Source organism: Pan troglodytes, chromosome 12, assembly GCF_028858775.2.
Source record: "Pan troglodytes isolate AG18354 chromosome 12, NHGRI_mPanTro3-v2.0_pri, whole genome shotgun sequence".
Lineage (NCBI taxonomy): Eukaryota > Metazoa > Chordata > Mammalia > Primates > Hominidae > Pan > Pan troglodytes.
This window is the reverse complement of record NC_072410.2, coordinates 93,455,585-93,475,786: the sequence shown is the minus strand read 5'-3', so window position 1 is coordinate 93,475,786 and position 20,202 is coordinate 93,455,585. Positions and strand designations below refer to the sequence as shown.

At 44.6% G+C, this 20,202-nt stretch overlaps 1 protein-coding gene across 1 annotated transcript in view; it reads right to left on the bottom strand.

Annotated features, from left to right (window-relative positions):
• ALK (ALK receptor tyrosine kinase) overlaps positions 1-20,202 on the bottom strand; it is a 736,910-nt gene that overhangs the window by 181,981 nt on the left and 534,727 nt on the right. Inside the window, exon 5 of the mRNA XM_016948281.4 lies at positions 16,871-16,998. Within this exon, the coding sequence (XP_016803770.3) occupies positions 16,871-16,998 (128 nt within the window). The remainder of the gene's footprint in view (positions 1-16,870; positions 16,999-20,202) is intronic.

Genomic DNA, 20,202 nt, shown 5'->3' with positions numbered 1-20,202 from the left:
TTCTTCCTAGTCTTGATGGTCTTTACATTTTGGCATGATTTTGCAGCGGCTGGTACCGGTTGTTCCTTTCCATGTTTAGCGCTTCCTTCAGGAGCTCTTTTAGGGCAGGCCTGGTGGTGACAAAATCGGTCAGCATTTGCTTGTCTGTAAAGTATTTTATTTCTCCTTCACTTATGAAGCTTAGTTTGGCTGGATATGAAATTCTGGGTTGAAAATTCTTTTCTTTAAGAATGTTGAATATTGGCCCCCACTCTCTTCTGGCTTGTAGGGTTTCTGCCGAGAGATCCGCTGTTAGTCTGATGGGCTTCCCTTTGAGGGTAACCCGACCTTTCTGTCTGGCTGCCCTTAACATTTTTTCCTTCATTTCAACTTTGGTGAATCTGACAATTATGTGTCTTGGAGTTGCTCTTCTCGAGGAGTATCTTTGTGGCGTTCTCTGTATTTCCTGAATCTGAACGTTGGCCTGCCTTGCTAGATTGGGGAAGTTCTCCTGGATAATATCCTGCAGAGTGTTTTCCAACTTGGTTTCATTCTCCGCATCACTTTCAGGTACACCAATCAGACGTAGATTTGGTCTTTTCACATAGTCCCATATTTCTTGGAGCTTTGCTCATTTCTTTTTATTCTTTTTTCTCTAGACTTCCCTTCTCGCTTCGTTTCATTCATTTCATCTTCCATTGCTGATACCCTTTCTTCCAGTTGATCGCATCGGCTCCTGAGGCTTCTGCATTCTTCACGTAGTTCTCGAGCCTTGGTTTTCAGCTCCATCAGCTCCTTTAAGCACTTCTCTGTATTGGTTATTCTAGTTATACATTCTTCTAAATTTTTTTCAAAGTTTTCAACTTCTTTGCCTTTGGTTTGAATGTCCTCCCGTAGCTCAGAGTAATTTGATCGTCTGAAGCCTTCTTCTCTCAGCTCGTCAAAATCATTCTCCATCCAGCTTTGTTCCGTTGCTGGTGAGGAACTGCGTTCCTTTGGAGGAGGAGAGGCGCTCTGCATTTTAGAGTTTCCTGTTTTTCTGTTCTGTTTTTTCCCCATCTTTGTGGTTTTATCTACTTTTGGTCTTTGATGATGGTGATGTACAGATGGGTTTTCGGTGTGGATGTCCTTTCTGTTTGTTAGTTTTCCTTCTAACAGACAGGACCCTCAGCTGCAGGTCTGTTGGAATACCCTGCCGTGTGAGGTGTCAGTGTGCCCCTGCTGGGGGGTGCCTCCCAGTTAGGCTGCTCGGGGGTCAGGGGTCAGGGACCCACTTGAGGAGGCAGTCTGCCCGTTCTCAGATCTCCAGCTGCGTGCTGGGAGAACCACTGCTCTCTTCAAAGCTGTCAGACAGGGACATTTAAGTCTGCAGAGGTTACTGCTGTCTTTTTGTTTGTCTGTGCCCTGCCCCCAGAGGTGGAGCCTACAGAGGCAGGCAGGCCTCCTTGAGCTGTGGTGGGCTCCACCCAGTTCGAGCTTCCCGGCTGCTTTGTTTACCTAAGCAAGCCTGGGCAATGGCGGGCGCCCCTCCCCCAGCCTCGCTGCCGCCTTGCAGTTTGATCTCAGACTGCTGTGCTAGCAATCAGCGAGATTCCGAGGGCGTAGGACCCTCCGAGCCAGGTGTGGGATATAGTCTCGTGGTGCGCCGTTTTTTAAGCCGGTCTGAAACGCGCAATATTCGGGTGGGAGTGACCCGAGTTTTCCAGGTGCGTCCGTCACCCCTTTCTTTGACTCGGAAAGGGAACTCCCTGACCCCTTGCGCTTCCCAGGTGAGGCAATGCCTCGCCCTGCTTCGGCTCGCGCACGGTGCGCGCACCCACTGGCCTGCGCCCACTGTCTGGCACTCCCTAATGAGATGAACCCGGTACCTCAGATGGAAATGCAGAAATCACCGTCTTCTGCGTCGCTCACGCTGGGAGCTGTAGACCGGAGCTCAGGGGTGATATTTAAACCCTTTAAAACCCTGGCAAAAGCCTAGTCAAAACTCTGGGAGTACAACCAAGATAAGCTGGAATGTTCAATATGATTTTACTGAAGACTAGGAAAAGACAAGGGCAAAACAAACAAACAAACATACATCAAAAAACCTCCAGCACTTGCCATGAATTTAAGGCTCTGTGCTTTGCTGACCCCAGAAGAGAAAAGACTCTTCTCAAGACCCTGCTTTCCAGTGTCTTCCCATGCAGAGACTGCAATCTTAGCTCCAATTTAACTTCTTGACACTCACAGGAAAATGCTGGACCTTCTTATCTACCTAGAGCCTTGCTTTTGCCATGTGACTGGCACTAGGGAAGACCTCAGCCCTGGATAAGACCTCAATCTCTAATTAAAGACCTCAGCCTTGCCCCTGAGGTCCTCTTTAGGATCACCACATTCAAATGCCTCCTTGCTGGTTGTGTGTGTGTGCACACGTGCATATTTGTATATGTGTGTGTGTGTGTGTGTGTGCGTGTGTGTGTGTGTATTGGTCTCCTAATGAGAAAATGACAGGCACTTGAAGGAAAAGGAGGAGAAATAGCAGAAGGGGAAAGGGAAGAGAGATCATCAGAGGATCTTTGCTTAGAGTAAGGATGAAAAGAGAAGAATATTCCATCTGTGTAAGCCCTGGAGCTGGGCCCCAGTGTAGCCAATCCAACCATTTCAGCCACCTTGTCCATGGATATACAGCCTCAGGCCTGTGCCTGGAGCAAGAGCACAGCAGGCTTCACTGATAATGGAGCTGGGCACATGGATCAGACAGGCAATTCCAAGGCCCAGGTTTCTTCCCTTCACAAAAGGAAAGGAAGAAAGTCGAGAAGTGAGAATGAATTAATAGACAAGCAAAAAGACAAAGATATCCGGAGTGTGGAGAGGCACACAGAAGAGGCTGAGGCTCGGGAGATGCAGGGGAAAGCTGTCCATGAGCTGCCAAACAGTTGAGATGGAAAATGATCTGTCTGCATTTATTTATTTATGATCACATGGAATAAATAAATGATATGATTCTGAGTCGAGCACCTGCTTTTGCATTACATACAGCCACAGATAAGGAACAGGAAGAATGGAATGGAGAAAAAGGCCACATCAGTGGAAGAATGGCAGGGGGTGGACAAGAAGACAGCCCTCGTGCATTAGTTGACACACGTGCACAGTGGATCTCTTGGGGAGAGAGAGTGTGCAGGGAGCGAGCATGAGTTTGTATCCGTGCACTAACAAGAAAGAAAGACATTGATCCTGTGATGGTAAGACAAGGAGGAAAACAGGGACCACTTCTTCCTGTCACTTTCTGCTTTCTCTTCTAATTCAAATCACGTAGTTCAAGAAATTTTGCACCCCACCTTCATACACTCATAAGCCCAAGTCCTCAGGACAGAGGCTTTGAGCTATTCACTTGTTCTCCTGGATCTCTGGGTAGTGGTGTGCAGAGGGCTTGTTCCCTGTCTAGTCCTCCCCGAGACAAACTGGCCCCCTCCAGGGGAGAGTTCTGTGGTTGGTCCCAGCCATGGCAGCTTATTCACACACCTGTGGTGTGTTTCTGAATCATAAATCTTACAGACAGCCTAGGATGGGAAGAAAACAGGCTGCCTTCCTGACCTTACACTTGGGCTGCCCGTCCCTGTAGCAAGGAGGAGATAATCAGGGCCCTTGTCCAGAGCCAATGTTTTCATTATATTTAAATTTCACAAATGATTGAAAGGATCAGCTCATAAAAGCAAAAGAGAGTTGAGGCATTCAACCTCTCTGGGCCTTTTAAGACCACAGACTTATTATGACCATGTGAGTTTCCAGGAAGAAGCTTCTAATTAAAGCTTATTGCCTCTTAGCTACCATTGGCTGGCCATGTGGCTGGCCCTTCCTGTTAATTAGAGCAGAAAGGCATCCTAGTGGGGTTGTAGCCTCACAGAGCCCATGCCCACCTTCTGGCCCACTTCCCCTGTGAGCTCGGGAGGATCCAGGGCTGCCATGTTGGCCCATCATCCCCTAGACGTGAGACTTGGGATCCAGACAGGATATTGCACCTGTGTTCTTGAAGGAAATGGTAAGACTCTGAGCTACCAGTGATATGAATGATTAATGGGAGGAAATTAGTTAATGTTTGTTAATCGTTTTGTAGATATGAAATGCTGGCTAAGAGCTAAAGGAAGAAGCAGAAGCAGCAAAAGCTGAAAGACTTTATATCCACCCAAATGCTGATCATAGAACTCCATAATGTTGGAGCTGAGGGAAGGAGGGATCTCCGAGACCATTTGCTCTATGGTTTGCAAATTGTGCATTGAGGGGCCTTCTGGGCCGCTGCCCAGCAACTGTCTGCCAATGTTTCCTCCCCAAACAAATCTCAACCAGAAGGGCAAAATAAAGTTCCACAAAAACCGTGCTCTCAGCGTAACTTGAAGACAGAAAATGCCAGAACTTTAAAATAACCAGAATAAAAAGAGAACCATCATCAAATCCCAGCAGTACACTTTCTGGTACTCCTAGGCTATGCCCCTCGGCTAGCAAAAGGCTCCCTCACTCCCTGCACAAAGCCCTTCACTCTGGAAGACTTCAGCGTGAGCTTCCCACAGATCCTGGTGTGAGGAGCTCTGTCCAGGGGTCTGGGTAGGGAGGAAGTAAAATGTCTCCAGGATCTTCAGCTACAGGTTCAGTCCTTGCTTACCTCTCCCCACCTCACCCTACCCCACCCTACCCCACCAAACAAACAAAACAAATCAACAGAGCAATTCTGTGCTTGGGGACATTTATGATACTTTAGGCCAATGCACAAGAGACTTTTACATCTAATGTTTGGTGGGTTTGGTTCTGACTTGGTATGTCAGTTTAGAAACTGAGCCCTTCTCTGCCTGATTTGGGAGATTGGACCCCCTGCTAGTCTCTGGTGTCACCTCAGGATCCTGCCCACTGTTGCACCTGCCAATGGCTTGCACTGAGAAGACACACTACTCCCTGGCTCTCCTCTCCAGCTGGTGATCCCAGGCCTGGCTGCACCTCCTCCTCATGTTCCTCTGTCCACCCTGGAGTGATGCCTTACTATTGTCCCCTCTGATGTGTCCCAAATGGCAAAGAAGAGTAAAGCCACCACTAAGAGTATGGGTAATCACTATGAGCAGGGAAGGTCTTCGATGCTTTATCTTAACATTTGAGTGCAGTTTGCATTGGAACTCAATACATAGCCATGCTAGTTTAAATTAAAAAATATTCCTCCACTCCAATCTTTTGGTAAAACTGAAGCTCTTGAAAGATGAGCCACACTGATTCCTTGGGTTTGCATGCTTTGGGAGCATTGCTACACATCCTGCAGGTGCAAACATCTAAGTGTGAGTGCTGGCCCCAGTTTACCCCAACTCACCTGTTGGTACCTCTCAACCTGTCCATAGCCAAATGCCTTTAGCCTCCTGTATGGAGAGGCTCTGGAAGTACTACAGTGAGCTGAATCTCAGACCTACAGGGTAAGGTGCTGAGAGCTGAGTCATCTAGTCCTTCTTCCAGGGGATACCATTTCACTTCACCGATCCTGAGTTGTACTAGTTCACTGTTGGTCCAGTTTTTCTTGATGACTCATAGCAATTGTTTGTATCAATTGTTAGTTAATGAAGAGCCACCAAGGCCACTGGGCCAACAATACCATGATCTGCAATTTGGACACAGGGAATGGTAGAGCTAACCCAGTTTGATTTTCCACTAGGTTCCAGGCACTGTGTCAGGTGAGGCACACAGTATCCCATTTAATCCTCACATGGACCCAGGGATAGGTGTCACTGTCTTCATTTCACACGTGAATTATCTGGTACCACAGGATGTAATGGACATGTAGCACCCAAATGACTCAGGATTCAAGTCCACGTTTTTCTTCTCCAAGTCCTATATCTTCTTTCCACTGTCCATGATGCCGTATCCCTTGCTTTTCTTTCTGTTGCATCTTTTTGGCCATTTCACTCCTTATGACCTCTAATGTTGGAGAATAAAACAGAGATAGAGGTGAGGTTGGAAAGTTTGAATCCTGCTGTCAGTTGTTTCAGGAAGACGGAGATGGTGCGGGACAGGTGGTGAACTGGAACCAACGTCTAAAGTGACATTTCTCTGATCACATCTGGAATTAATTTTTCTGGGTCCACCCTGTTTGCTTCACAGCCACATTTTTTTTAAGGAACGATTCCAGAGAGCTCTTAGCGACCTAAAGAGAAAACATCTTCCCAAGCCCCTTCCCCATCACCAGCTGGAGCATCCGTCTCATTAATAACTGGAGCCTAATCCTTCACATTCAAAGGGAGTCCCATTACCCAAAACAATAATATTTTTAATTACCCAGGCAGAGTGGCAATTGCACATTGAATACTAAGGATGACGTAAAACTAATAAATACTTTTGGAAATTCATTGAACATTTTAATGAATTAAAAGTTATGAAATATTTATAAGCGGTAACACCACCATTTATTACCATTAATAAAATAAATACATTAGTCAGAGAATGAAATTCATTACTATTTTACTACCAGACATTGATGTCAATGACTGAGTATTGCTCCAAATTACTTGTAAAATAGACCAATTATTTTAGTGTGATTAATCTTTTCAATTATTTCCTTTATGTAGTTGTAATTTGAAAGTAATTTTCTTCTGGGAGTACAATGACCTCGGCACACTCATTCTTTATTTATTTATATTTAAAAACCTTTGTGTCTGCCCCCATTTCTGGGCAAGTTCCAATGATCGAATATTTAAAATAGTTGCCCAAGCAGGCATTGTTTCTAAGCACTTCATGGGGGCATTTTAAAATTGGCTTTATTAATAATTATGGATAAGCCATTCCAAAGTAAGAACTTCTTTGCCAACAGTAGCTAGGCACTGGTAGAGAAAGGAAAGACCAGCGAATTTCCTTCCTGGTTCCACCTGCTTTGGCCTGACTGTTTTGGATTCCAGTCTTCCTCAAGGGAGGCAGTGTGACAGGCATTTGAAAAGACCTCTCTCCTGCCTCCAACTACCTCTACAGAATTAAGCAGGATTACTCCTTTGTGTGGCACAAAGGACTCTGTGCACCCAGTCACCAAGGTAAAAAAATGACTTTATCAGGCATAAGAGCATAGGTCTTAGGAGGCAAGAGAAGCAGCTGCCTTTGCAATCAGAAAGCAAGTCTGGGCTGTCAGAATCTCTGCTGGAAAAGAGGTAAATTTTCCCTTTGCATAATGGCTCAGGCAAGGCGCAGATGGAAAGGCAAAAGGCGGATGTGAACCTGTAAACATACCCCAGGATAGTTGTGCAGAATTATTCAGCTCTGGTTCCAGAATTAGGAGATTCAGCTTAGTCAAGGGATGCCAGAGAGAGGATGAGAATACGTATTGTGCCAAGCATTGTGCTAGGAGCTCTGCACGCAACATCTGTTTTAATTTCCCAAAAAACCTATAATTATGTATTTCCTGATGAGAAAATGAAAACTCATAGATTTAGGAAACTTTTCCAAGCTCAAAAAGGTGGTGAGTGATGGAGCTGGCATCCAAATTCATTCAGTCTGATTCTAAAGCCTCTAATCTTTCTCCTACATTGGAATAAGCAAACCTTTATTGAGTGCTTGCCATGAAAAAAAAAAAAGCACTTCACTGCTAATTGGGATACAGAGATTTTAAAAAAAGACAGTCTTTGATTTTAGGAACTTAGCATCTATTGAGTGAGACACATAAATAACTGGAGAGAAGTAGACGGTTCTAAAATAGATATACATGGAAACAATCCTGAGTGGAGACTTAGAGAAAATACTATTTAAGCTGGGATTTGAAAGATGTGCAGGTCTTTGAAAGGTGGAGGGTGCGCTGCAGGGGGCGCAGATGGAACCAAAGCTTGAGCTGGGGAGGGACATTTGAGAAATGCAAGCAGATCTCAGTGGCTGATGAAATCATAATTGTCATGCTTATCTTTTAAATGGTTCAGTCCACGGTAAGTTAAGGGCAGGAGATTTTGGAAATAGGGAGTTTAGAAGGAGAGCGTTTTTAAAATGGAGTTGAACATCCACCTGGAGATAGGCACTAGAACTAAGTGAGGATACTAAGGTCGTGACTGCGATTTCTCCTTGGTGATCACTTCCAAGCAATAGAGCCCACCATTGCACGGCTGATTGAGTGCCCTGAAGTGACTGCTCCAGGTGGTGGCACCTCCCCAGGTTGGCAGTGTGTGGCTCTCATCACCCTCTTGGCATTAGGTCAATAATTAACATCACAAAGCTCTGCAGGAGGCCTCAGAGGAGCCAGTTTGTTTCTGTGAATGGTAATTTCTTCATGAGAAACAGCAGGAGCAAGGAAGCAGGTTAGTTCTCAAAGGCTTCAGGCGAGGTGAGGCCCAGAGAGGTTAAGTAGCTCATGGCATCATTTACAAGGCACCTCCACAGCCACCTTCTCACTGACCCTCAGCATGAGGTCAATTTTGAGACAACTACTGACATGTTGTTACCCCTATTTTATTTTATTTTTATTTATTTATTTTTTTGAGACGGAGTCTCGCTGTCTCCCAGGCTGGAGTGCAGTGGCACCATCTCGGCTCACTGCAAGCTCTGCCTCCCGGGTTCACGCCATTCTCCTGCCTCAGCCCCCCAAGTAGCTGGGACTACAGGCGCCCACCACCACGCTTAGCTAATCTTTGTATTTCAGTAGAGACAGGGTTTTACCATGTTGGCCAGGATGGTCTTGATCTCCTGACCTCGTGATCTGCCCGCCTCGGCCTCCCAAAGTGCTGGGATTACAGGTGTGAGCCACTGCGCCCGGCCTATCTCTATTTTAAATGACAAAAAAACCCCACAAAAACCCAATCTATGTTCCAGTTATGAGGGAAATCTTTAATGATTTGAAGTGTGATAGCTAGTCTATGGCAAGTGAGAGGTAGGAAGGAGACTTAAATCCAGGTTTTCTGATTCTGGTTCAGTGCTCATTCTGTGGTCTTTCTGAGAAAGGAATGTTGGAACTACTTTGGAGGAAGACATCTCCAGGAATGGAACACCTATTCAGTACTGACAGAGGAGGAGCACTGCCATCTTGGACAAGCACCTCATCCTAAAGTTCATCTTAATCAAAAACCACCTAAATCCAAAGGACATCAGCCTAATGGCCAAGGTCAGCATGACCATAAACCACAAATAACATCTCTGACCAGAAACATTCCAAACTCCTCCCCAACCAGAGACATGCTAGCCCCGAGATAGTCTCCCTCTGGCCGGAAAGACGTCAGCCCCAAGATAACCTCTCCTCCGTCCAGAGAAATTCCAACCCCCCATAAACTTCTCTCCCACAGAGAAACATTCCAAGCTTGTGATAAGCCTGCTCACCGTAAAACCAATATATACTCTTAGTCTGTAAGAGAAAGCTCTCCTGACCAAAATTGGCCAGAAGCCCCTCTCAGGTTTATTTTCTCTAAAATAAATCTGTTTTTAACCATTGAGCCGCATTTTGTGTTTCTTTCCTCTTTCTTTAACTCTTACAAACTCTTCGTAAGATTTGCACTTACTTTGCACAAACCCTTACAACCCTTAGGGTTAGGGTTAGGGTGCAAATTAAATATAACTCAAAGATGCCCTTTAAGAAATAGTTCTATGTAAAGTAGAATGGAAATGTTAAAGCAACCACACCAAAATTCAGTCCTAAGACAGAAACAACTATTTTATATTAATGTTAGCATGTACCCAGTTTAGTACTTGCTCAGAAACTGTCTGTGGCATAGATGAGTGGATGCATGGATGGATGGATAGCTGAGCCTGCTACATACAGAGTTTTCTGCTGGCAGCCCCAAGACAGAGTGCCACTGTGATCTACATTTTACAAGCACAGACTGAGGATCCTGCTGAGGCGTTGCTTGCTGTTGGAAGAGAAAATGCCCAGTTTGGGCCAGGCTGCTAGGAGCCCATGAAGTAATCCCTCATTTACCCAGCTGGATTTTGGAGCCTACTCTAGATGTTGATTGGTTCCACATGGCTGGCCAAAGATTTGAATCTATTTGTTCAGCTTCTTTCATTTCCTCTTGTCCCCTTTCAGGCTAAGAAAGACATCCTCCATTGCCCAACATTGTCTTTGGTGGAGAAGAAGGAGAGAGAGGGGGACAAGGTTACAGGATGCTACCCATTTTTTCCTGGAAATATTTATACTAGCTACATATCCAGTACCTCAAAGCCAGAACCCACCTGGACAAGAACTTGCCTTGTGAAAATGGCCCATATTCAAAGTCTAATAGCCTTGTGCTAAGCCCTAATCTTTTAAATAAGATACAGTTAATATACCTATTTTTGGTTTTCATATTTTAAATAAGTGTAACATCTAGGACCAGACCATAAAAACTGGAGTTAATAGGAGAGCTGAGGCCGGGCGCAGTGGCTCACACCTGTAATCCCAGCACTTGGGAGGCCAGGGTGGGCGGATCACGAGGTCAGGAGTTCGAGACCAGCCTGACCAACATGGTGAAACCCCGTCTCTACTGAAAATACAAAAATTAGCCAGGCGTGGTGGCTCGCGCCTGTAATCCCAGCTACTCAGGAGCCTGAGGCAGGAGAATTCCTTGAATCCAGGAGGCGGAGGTTGCAGTGAGCTGAGATGGCGCCAGTGTACTCCAGCCTGGGCAACAGAGTGAGACTATATCTCAAAAAAAAAAAAAAAAAAAAAAAGAGAGCTTAGAATCAGACTGTCCAGTGGTTCTTAAAATGTATTTCATGAAGCCCCATTGAGGGGGAATGTCAAGGGCTCTGGAACAGGTGGGTTCTAGGCGCCCCCAAAGACAGCTGTACTTGTATCATTTTATATACTGGGCTTCCATATAAGACTTTGTTTTAATTAAGGCTTCAGCCTCTAGAAAAGGTTTGAAGACCACGAGTCGAGTTCAAACACCCTCATCTTAGCCCCGGAGAAGTTAAAAAATGGTATTTGTGCATCTCAAACTCTTTGGGGACATATGTTTCAAGGTATCCATAATAATGGGACTGCATTTGACTTTGGATACCTTCACCTTCCTGAGCCAGAGAAGTTAGAGAAATAACTTCTCACGGGTAAGGTGAAGGTTATGACATCCTCTCTAATGAATGAATCAGAAGCAATGTGTATGAAATTATCTCAGTAGAGTAAGGAACCAAGAAGATTACTTCTTTTGAGAAATCTGTTAGTGAGCTGAATGTGGCTGTGGCCTGGGAAACCTCAGATGTGTTTTTGTAGGTTCCTGAAAGAGAAGAGGAGATATAGTGGCCTGCTATAAAATGTATGTAGGCTCACACAGGAGCTATCTGCATTTCCTTGTTTTTCATGGGGGAGCTCCTTTGCAGCTCTTTGTCTTCATATTGACTAGTGGCAGTGGTCCATTTCAACTGCCTCTGAACAATCTGAGCTGGGAAAGGGAAATACTGAATTGATTTCTTAGAAAAATTGAGAACTTGACAACCATAAGGTGGAGGCAGAAAGCACCTTGGGCTGGTCAGTAATTTAGTGTATCACATTTCAAGGAAAATCATTGGGTCTTTGTTCATTCAATTTCCACATGGCAAGGGAGACAGATTAGATATTTCTGGTGTCCCTTCCAGCAGAGATCTTCTGTGCAAACAGCAAGGTGTGGTAGCTAAGAACATGGATTTTGGAGCCAGATGGCCTCCATTTCAATACCAGCCGTGTGACTTTGAGGAAATTACTTAGGTCTCTGTGCCTTGATTTATCTATCCATAATAATGGGAATAATAATGATAAGAATAATATTACATACCTCATAGCATTGTTGTAAGGATTGAATGAGTTAATATATGTACCATGCTTAGAACAGGGCCTAGTGCACGGAAGAGCTAGATGAGGGTTTGCAAAGCTGTGCATTTTTAGGAGCTGTTCAGGGCCATGCTGATCCTCCCCTCCCCTCCCCTCCCCTCCCTCCCTCTCTTTCTTTTCTTTCTTTCCTTTTTTTTTTTTTTTTTGACAGAGACTTGCTCTGTCGCCCAGGCTGGAGTGCAGTGGTGCCATCTCAGCTCACTGCAACCTCTGCCTCCCGGGTTCAAGCTTCTGCCTCAGCCTCCCGAGTAGCTGAGACCACAGGTGCGTGCCACCATGCCTGGCTACTTTTTTTGTATTTTTAGTAAAGACGGGGTTTCACCACGTTGGCCAGGCTGGTCTCGAACTCCTGACCTCAGGTGATCCACCCACCTTGGCCTCCCAAAGTGCTGGAATTACAGGCATGAGCCACCACACCTGGCACACTGGTCCTTTTCAAATCCCTTTCAAGAAGCTAGTCTTTCCCATTCTGACGTATGTGTTGCTGTAGGCACCTCTGAACCTGAGGGGTCCCGGTGAGTGTCCTGCGTGATCCTATTGCTCTGGGTTGTCTGCTCAAGAAAGGTTTTTCTGAATGGGCTAAGGGTTCCCTGGGAGCCCAGCCATGGGTGTCTCTGGGGGCTGATGTCTCTCTTGTCTGTGCTGATTGTGTAAGCTGCTCTTTCACTGGCCTTTCAGTGAAAAACCTCTTCCAAGCCATTTCTACTTACAGCTACTTTCTTTTGGAAGTAGTAGGGTAATAGCCCAAAGCTATAAAAGAAGGTGCAGCATTTGTCAATTGATTGATTAACCAATCAGTCAACGTGTATTCGTGTGGTGTTTTCTGTGTGTTTAGCACCATGCTAGCTGCTCCCTGGAGAAATAAAAGAAATGTAAGACAAGGTCTTGAACTTCAAGTTAGGATCCCAAAATGATTAAATTGGAAACAATTATAAAACACCTACTAAATTTAGATGTAGAGAATAAAGTCTTCCAAGGAGAATTTCTGTGGCTGCAAATGACATTTCCTGGCCCCAGGAAATGAGTAAGGTGGTCCAGTCTAGGCCCCTTTTTCTATTATTTTCTGATGTGGGAGGCAATAAGAAATGACCTATGTCACATGAAAGCGCCACAAAAGAAGGAGTAATATTGAGGAGATTTATCTGGCAACGTGTGGAAGATGGAATGGTATCAGGGAGACCAGTTGGCTGCTGCCAAAATTCAAGTCTGCCTATATGAAGAATATAGAAAGAATAAGACACACAGCTGGGAATATGAAGTCAGAAGGGTATATCCAAGAGACAGCAACAGTAGTATTGTGTTAGTCCATTCTCACACTGCTGTAAAGAAATACCTGAGACTGGGTAATTTATAAAGAAAAGAGGATTAATTGGCTCATGGTTCCACAGGCTGTACAGGAAGCATGGCTGGGGAGGTCTTAGGAAACTTGCAATCATGGTAGAAGGCAAAAGGGAAGCAGGCACATCCTACACGGCTAAAGCAGGAGGAAAAGAGCAATGAGGAAGGTGCTGCACACTTTTTTTTTTTTTTTTTTTTTTTAAGACAGAGTCTCACTCTGTCACCAGGCTGGAGTGCACTGGCGCGATCTCAGCTTACTGTAACCTCTGCCTCCTGGGTTCAAGTGATTCTCCTGCCTCAGCCTCCCGGGGAGCTGGGACTACAGCCGCCCACAATCACGCCCAGCTAATTTTTGTATTTTTAGTAGAGACGGGGTTTCACCATGTTGGCCAGGATGGTCTTGATCTCTTGACCTCGTGATCCACCTGCCTCAGCTTCCCAAAGTGCTGGGATTACAGGCATAAGCCACCTTGCCTGGCTGCTGCACACTTTTGTTTTTGTTTTTGTCTTTTGAGACGGAGTTTCACTCTTGTTGCCCAGGCTGGAGTGCAATGGCGCCATCTTGGCTCACCGCAACCTCCGCCTCCCTGGTTCAAGCGATTCTCCTGCCTCAGCCTCCTGAGTAGTTGGGATTACAGGCATGTGCCACCACGCCTGGCTAATTTTTGTTTGTTTGTTTTTTGTTTTTTTAGTAGAGACGGAGTTTCTCCATGTTGGTCAGGCTGGTCTCGAACTCCCGACCTCAGGTAATCCACCCACCTCAGCCTCACAAAGTGTTGGGATTATAGGCATTAGCCACCGTGCCTGGCCCACTGCACACTTTTAAACATCCAGATCTTATGAGAACTCACTCACTATCACGAGAATAGCAAGAGGGAGATCCTCCTCCATGATCCAATTACCCACCAGCCCCCTCCTCCAACACTGAGGATTATAACTCAACATGAAATTTGGTGGGAAGGGGAGGACACAAATCCAAACCATATCAAGTATCTAGACAGAGACAGATAGAATACAGGCAAAAGCAAGTCTAGAGGTAAAGGTTCTGGCAATTTGGGTGTAGTGGTAAGAGGAACAGGAAGAGTCAAAGATGATGCTAAGGTTTTCAGGAAATAAATGAAACCTCAGCCTCTTCCACAAAGGCAGTAGAGTGTAGTGGACAGAAACACTGGCTTTGTCATCAGATCAACTTGGGATCGAGTTTGACTCTACTTTTCACTAACTGAATGACCCTGGCAAGTTTTGAAACTTCTGTGAGCTTCAGTTTCCCCATCTGTAAAATGAGGATACTAGTCCCTGCTTTACAGCATTATCGTAAAGCTTGCATGATGTAACACATAAAGGCATTGACACTTGGCTTTGCGCATGGCGAGTGCTCTGTCAATGTTAGCTTTTTGCTATTAGTCCATATCAACTGAGATGAACTGAGCACCTACCTAGTGTCACACACTGTGATAAGTGTAAGGATGTAGAGAGGATACAGGCATGGCCTCTGTCTTGATGACACCCACAGATAGATATTGTCTCCAATGCGGGGAGAATTGTCCCATGTCTCCTTGAGCCTTCTCCAGATGAACTAAAATGGCACGTCTCTGCTGTGGGCCAAGGAAGAGCTGTGGAGTTCTACAGTTGTGTTTCCCTTGTGCTCTATCTGTGCCTCATCATGAAGGGACCAAGTTCTTATCAGAAATATAGACCAGGCATCCTGCAGACCTTCCTACAGTCCTGGCCAGTAATGTTGCCAGCCCTATTCACCTCCTTCAAAGACACCATTTTTCTCTTTTTATCCCCTCTTCTTCTGGCTTAACCAAAGCAATGACCCCAGAAAACATAGACATTTGCCTACATCGAATAGACATTGAGTATGCCTTTAAAGTAACCCCTTCCCTTTAAATATGAGTGTAATTTTAGGATGATTCTTATGTCTGCAATTTGTCTATGCCTACTGATGCGCACCTGAATTTGTTTTCTATGGGAAGGAAATTTAGAAGTTCTAAGCAAACACTGAGATCACCTTGTTCTTCACTATTCTCTGCCTTACACATCCGTATCAATCAATCACTCCACATCCCTTGTTGACCACAGGTGGTCTGACCCAGAGAAGAAACACAGAGAACATTTGCCTCCTCATGGAGACCATCTGTTCTTGGAGCTAGAGACACTGAAAGAAGGAAGCTGGACCGTGAGAACTTCCCCAGGTATCTGGGCCAAGCCACTTTCTCTAGGGAATCAGAGGAAGACTCATCTTCTCCCTCCTCTAAGAGGGTGCCCTGCCAGCGGAGACTTTCTGAGATTAGAAAGATTAGAAAAAACTAGAGAGATTTTAGGGAGGTCAACTCTATTGGTTTTGTAAAGATAGAAAAGCAGACAGGAACGGGTCTCTGGAACAGACTCACCGCGAATGCAACACAGGCTACGGGGGATGAATGTTTTTAGGTGAGAGGGAGTTGCAGGGCAAGGGAGAAAACATCTATAGCTTGAGATCCTTGATTTTAACATGCAAAGAATTTTTTTCAGGTCAAGAAATTTTTGCAGGAGTATTTGTAGTGGGCCTGATATCTGGACTTTTGCAGTTTCTTATTCCTTTTTCCTAATGATGATCAAATGAGAACATTCTGGGAATTGATACTTTCTCCCTGTCACATTCTTGTTAACTGGTTCCATTTCAACAGATGGCCTCTTTTGTATGGTACATAGATCCTTGACATCTGTGAGGACTGATGATGTCCAGAGACATTCACAAATCTTCAAGTTCATGAGTGCGGAAACATTTGTACAAGCTCCTGGCTTGCTCCCAAACCACATGTTTCTTATACATTGCCTCATATCACAGGTTAACCACCTTTTCAACTTGAACTGTGGTTCAGTCTATCACATTATGGTGATTTTTCTTTTCCCCACACATAAACCAGTTTTGATTAAACAACGAAAACAAAATACACTATAAAATTTCCTGCAAAGCCAGCAATAAATGAAGAGCCACAGGGGCAAAAGAAGCTGGGTTGGTGAGGGGTCAGTAGGGCTTCCTCCCTAAGAGAATCCCTTTCACACACCACTTCCCAGAGGCACAAAGTTCAAATCCAGGCCTGTACATGGAACAGATGACTGTGGGACATGGGCCTTCAAAGTTATTCAGGAATAGCCTAAATTGAGAATTTAGGTCTGGGAGTGCCTCAGGCTTCCTCTGGGTCCACGCTTCATTCTTGGGCCCCTGATCCTCTCCCTCCTCCCACCCTTCCCTCTCCACCCTCCGTTAGGCCCCAATGTCTGCTGTTCCCTTCTATGTGCCTATGTGTTCTCAAGGTAGATATCATTTTATACCAGCTCTTTGAAATTGATTATCTGGGATATGGATCACCTGGTATCATTCAGAACTAGCCCCTAAAACACTCTAGACTTTTTTTTTTTTTGAGACTGGGTTTCGCTCTGTTGCCCAGGCTGGAGTGCAACGGCACAATCTTGGCTCGCTGTGACCTCTGTCTCCCAGGTTCAAGCAATTATCCTGCCTCAGCCTCCCAAGTAGTTGGGATTACAGACGCACATCACCACACCAGGCTAATTTTTGTAATTTTAGTAGAGACAGGGTTTTGCCATGTTGGCCAGGCTGGTCTTGAACTCTTGACCTCAAGTGATCCACCCGTCTCGGCCTCCCAAAGTGCTGGGATTACAGGTGTGAGCCACAGCACCCAGCCCACTCTAGACTTTTCTTCATAAGTGTGCACATTCCCAGCCAAACATGGTTGCAGGTTATTGACACATCTAACACAATAGGCTACCAAGGAGCGTGGGAAAGCCAGATTCAGATACCTTCACTGCAGTTCTTCAGGGCAAAGAAGTCCACTGCAGACAAGCTGCGGTTTCCACTGGAGATGTATTCCAGGGCCACTCGAAACGGGTTGTCTGGGCGCCCGATTCTTCCCTGGAGCACTGTCCAACTGGTTGCATTGGAAAGCAGAGGAGAAAAGCATAGAGAAACAGATATGAGAATTAGGCCTAACATGTGGACAGGGTCATGTCCTTGCAGGGACTTCAGGGCTCACATTCTTCATGGGCCCCAAGAGACGGGACTCGAAGTGGCACTGAGGACCGTGATTCTGACAGCAACATGCAAATACTTATTTTCTTTTAGTCCAACAAACTTAGAGATCCAATTCACGAACCCAGTCTCACCACTGGCATTCCTTTTGTCATATTCTGTTTAAGGCAAATGCAGCTCTTTGGACTATTTGAGTAGCTAGTATCACAAGAAAGAATACATATAGTTGAGAAAACCTGCCAGTAAGTAGACTCAAGGAAATGTCTTCAAAACATGTATCACTCTATTCAAAATTATCTCTAGAAAGAATGATTGGTTTTCAGAATTTTATCTGATAGAAAGTCTCGGAACCCTCAGGTTTGTTCTACAGTTACTTAAGAGGGAAGCTAGTAAGAACTATTTATTTACTGCAGGAAAATTAAAGTGCACCGAAGCATGTATTTTGGGGTAAAAGGTACCTAAGACTGACGTGGACTTTGCAAAAAGTGCCAACAGAAAAAGATGGAAGCAGGTGAAATGGTGAGCTTGGCACCCACCTATAATCAAGGATACTGACACTGTCAGAGAATAGAGAATAAATTAAATGAACACTTTTACACCTTGCTCATGCTATTAACCTCTTGAAATAGCCTCCTGTCACTGATTGGACCATCGAATTTACTTTCCAGCATTGATTCATAAATGTCTGCAAGTGTGTGAGTGTGTGTGTGTGTAGATTTATTTACCTGCTTATTTTGAGTGGTTTGTGTGGAAAATAAAAATTACCTAGATTATTTGATATTTTCTTTCCTTAAAAACAATCTTATTGAGGTATAATTGATATATAATAAATTACATGTACAAAAAGTGTCACTTTGGGAGGCCAAGGTGGGCGGATCATGAGGTCAAGAGATTGAAACCATCCTGCCCAACATGGTGAAACCCTGTCTCTACTAAAAATACAAAAAATAGCTGGGTGTGGTGGTGCACACCTGCGGTCCCAGCTACTAGGGAGGCTGAGGCAGGAGAATCATTTGAACCAGGGAGGTGGAGGTTGCAGTCAGCAGAGATCACCACTGCATTCCAGCCTGGCGATACAGACTCTGTCTCAAAAAAAAAAAAAAAAAGTGTATGATTTGATGGTGGGTTTTGGCTTATTTATACATCTATGAAATCATCACAATATTTCACTTTTTTTTTTTTTTTTACCAGTAGGTTGGGCTTTGGTATGGCAGTACAAGTGGTAAAGGATTAAGGGAAAAACTAGCTTTCCATTAAATAAATTTTTAAAAATATTTCCACCCCCTAAATATAAAGTGATGCTCACTGTAAAAAATAAAAAGCATTGAAAATCCAACTATTCAGAAAGGCTGATAATGGAAAGTAAAAGTCACCTAGAATACCATTGTCCAGCAATAACCATAGTCACCACCTAACGGAACAACCTGTCAGGTTGTTTTTTTTTTTTTTTCTGTCTTGAGACAGGGTCTTGCTGTATGGTCCAGACTGGAGTGCAGTGGTGTGATCACAGCTCATTGCAGGCTTAACCTCCCCAGGTTTAGGTGATCCTCCTACCTCAGCCTCCTGAGTAGCTGGGACTACAGCTGTGAGCCACCACACCTGGATAATTTTTGCATTTTTTTGCAGAGACAGGGTCTCACTGTGTTACCCGGGCTGGTCTCCAATTCCTGGATTCAAGCCATCCACCTGCCTCAGCCTCCCAAAGTGCTGAGATTGCAGGTGTGAGCCACTGCATCAAGCCCAACCTGTCCATTTTAATCCATTTTAATTTTTCATGAATGAGACCATAGTACATATTCTCTGTGGTTGCACTTGCTCACTTGATGGTATGTCACAAGACAATATAGATTACATTATCATTTTAATGATTGCATTTTTAATGACCTGTGTATTGCTTCTGATTTTTTCTTGATCATGATTATGCCAAAGCTAACTCTGTGTACTTATCTAAATACGGCCTAAGGACAAATTCTTAGAATCAGAGTCAAAATGTGTGCACATTTAGGCACATCGTCAATCCTGCCACAGTAAATCGGGGGCCCATTTCTGCATGCGCTTGCTAACACTAATTCCCACCAAATCTTTTCTGCCTTTGCTAACTTTTGGTGATGAAGGCATCGCCTAAGACCATCCACCATCTCTTTCAGCGCGGTGCTCCTGGCTGGTAGCTTTATGTCTCTGGTCTCTGGCATGCGGTGGGTGTCTGCTGAATGAAGGAGGTAGTCTTCTTCCCTATCTTTTCTCTCTGTAGTTAATTCAGATCACTGAAGCCAATTCTTCAGCCATTTAATAAAAGTGTATTGAGTTTCCCCACAATAGATGCTGTAGAAGGGATTATTGCTGCTGTAAAGTTTGTTCTCTGTTACTGTACCCAGCAGGATTTCCATCCACAATAAAACTGGTGCAACTGAAGGAAAAGGAGGGCTTTCGGTTTAAATGAGGGACTGACAAAGAAAGCAATATTTGAGAAGAACATGTAAACAAGGGGTTCTTAAGGAGATAAAACAAAAAGACAAAAAGAGCCGAATTTGTCTTGTTCTTCTGAAAAATAAAGGACCTATTTTTGAGGAAAGATCGTGGTGAAAGGCAGGAGTATTCATATTCTGCCAAAATCTTAGCTCTCTGCTCTGAGAAATGATGGATTTTAATTCCAGGTACACAGTGGCCCTTGACAATGATTTCCATTTCTATATTGGCACTAGCCCTCTGGATAAATGTGTCAAGAGTTTTAGGAATTAGTTTCCGAGTTACCGATGCAATAACTTTTGTCTGAAATTCTCTGGCCTCCCATAGTTTACTGCTGCAACTTTAATAACTTTCAGAGCAGTTGCCAAACATGTATTTTATATCCAGGGAAGTTGGGACTAGAAAAGGGCAAGCTTATATCTAGGGTCAGATTTGTTTAAGAGACCGCCAAAAACCCGGTGAAAAACAAATCTAAACTCTCTTCTTGGTCTGCCTCCATTTTCTTTGCTTACACCCAAGTGGTCACAGAATGAGCCTATTAGGGTCCTGCTTTTGTCCCTTCGGCTGGTGGCAATTCTACTTAGGCTTGCAGAAGGGAAGGTTATGTTCTGACCTAGAGCCTCCTGGAGACAAACGT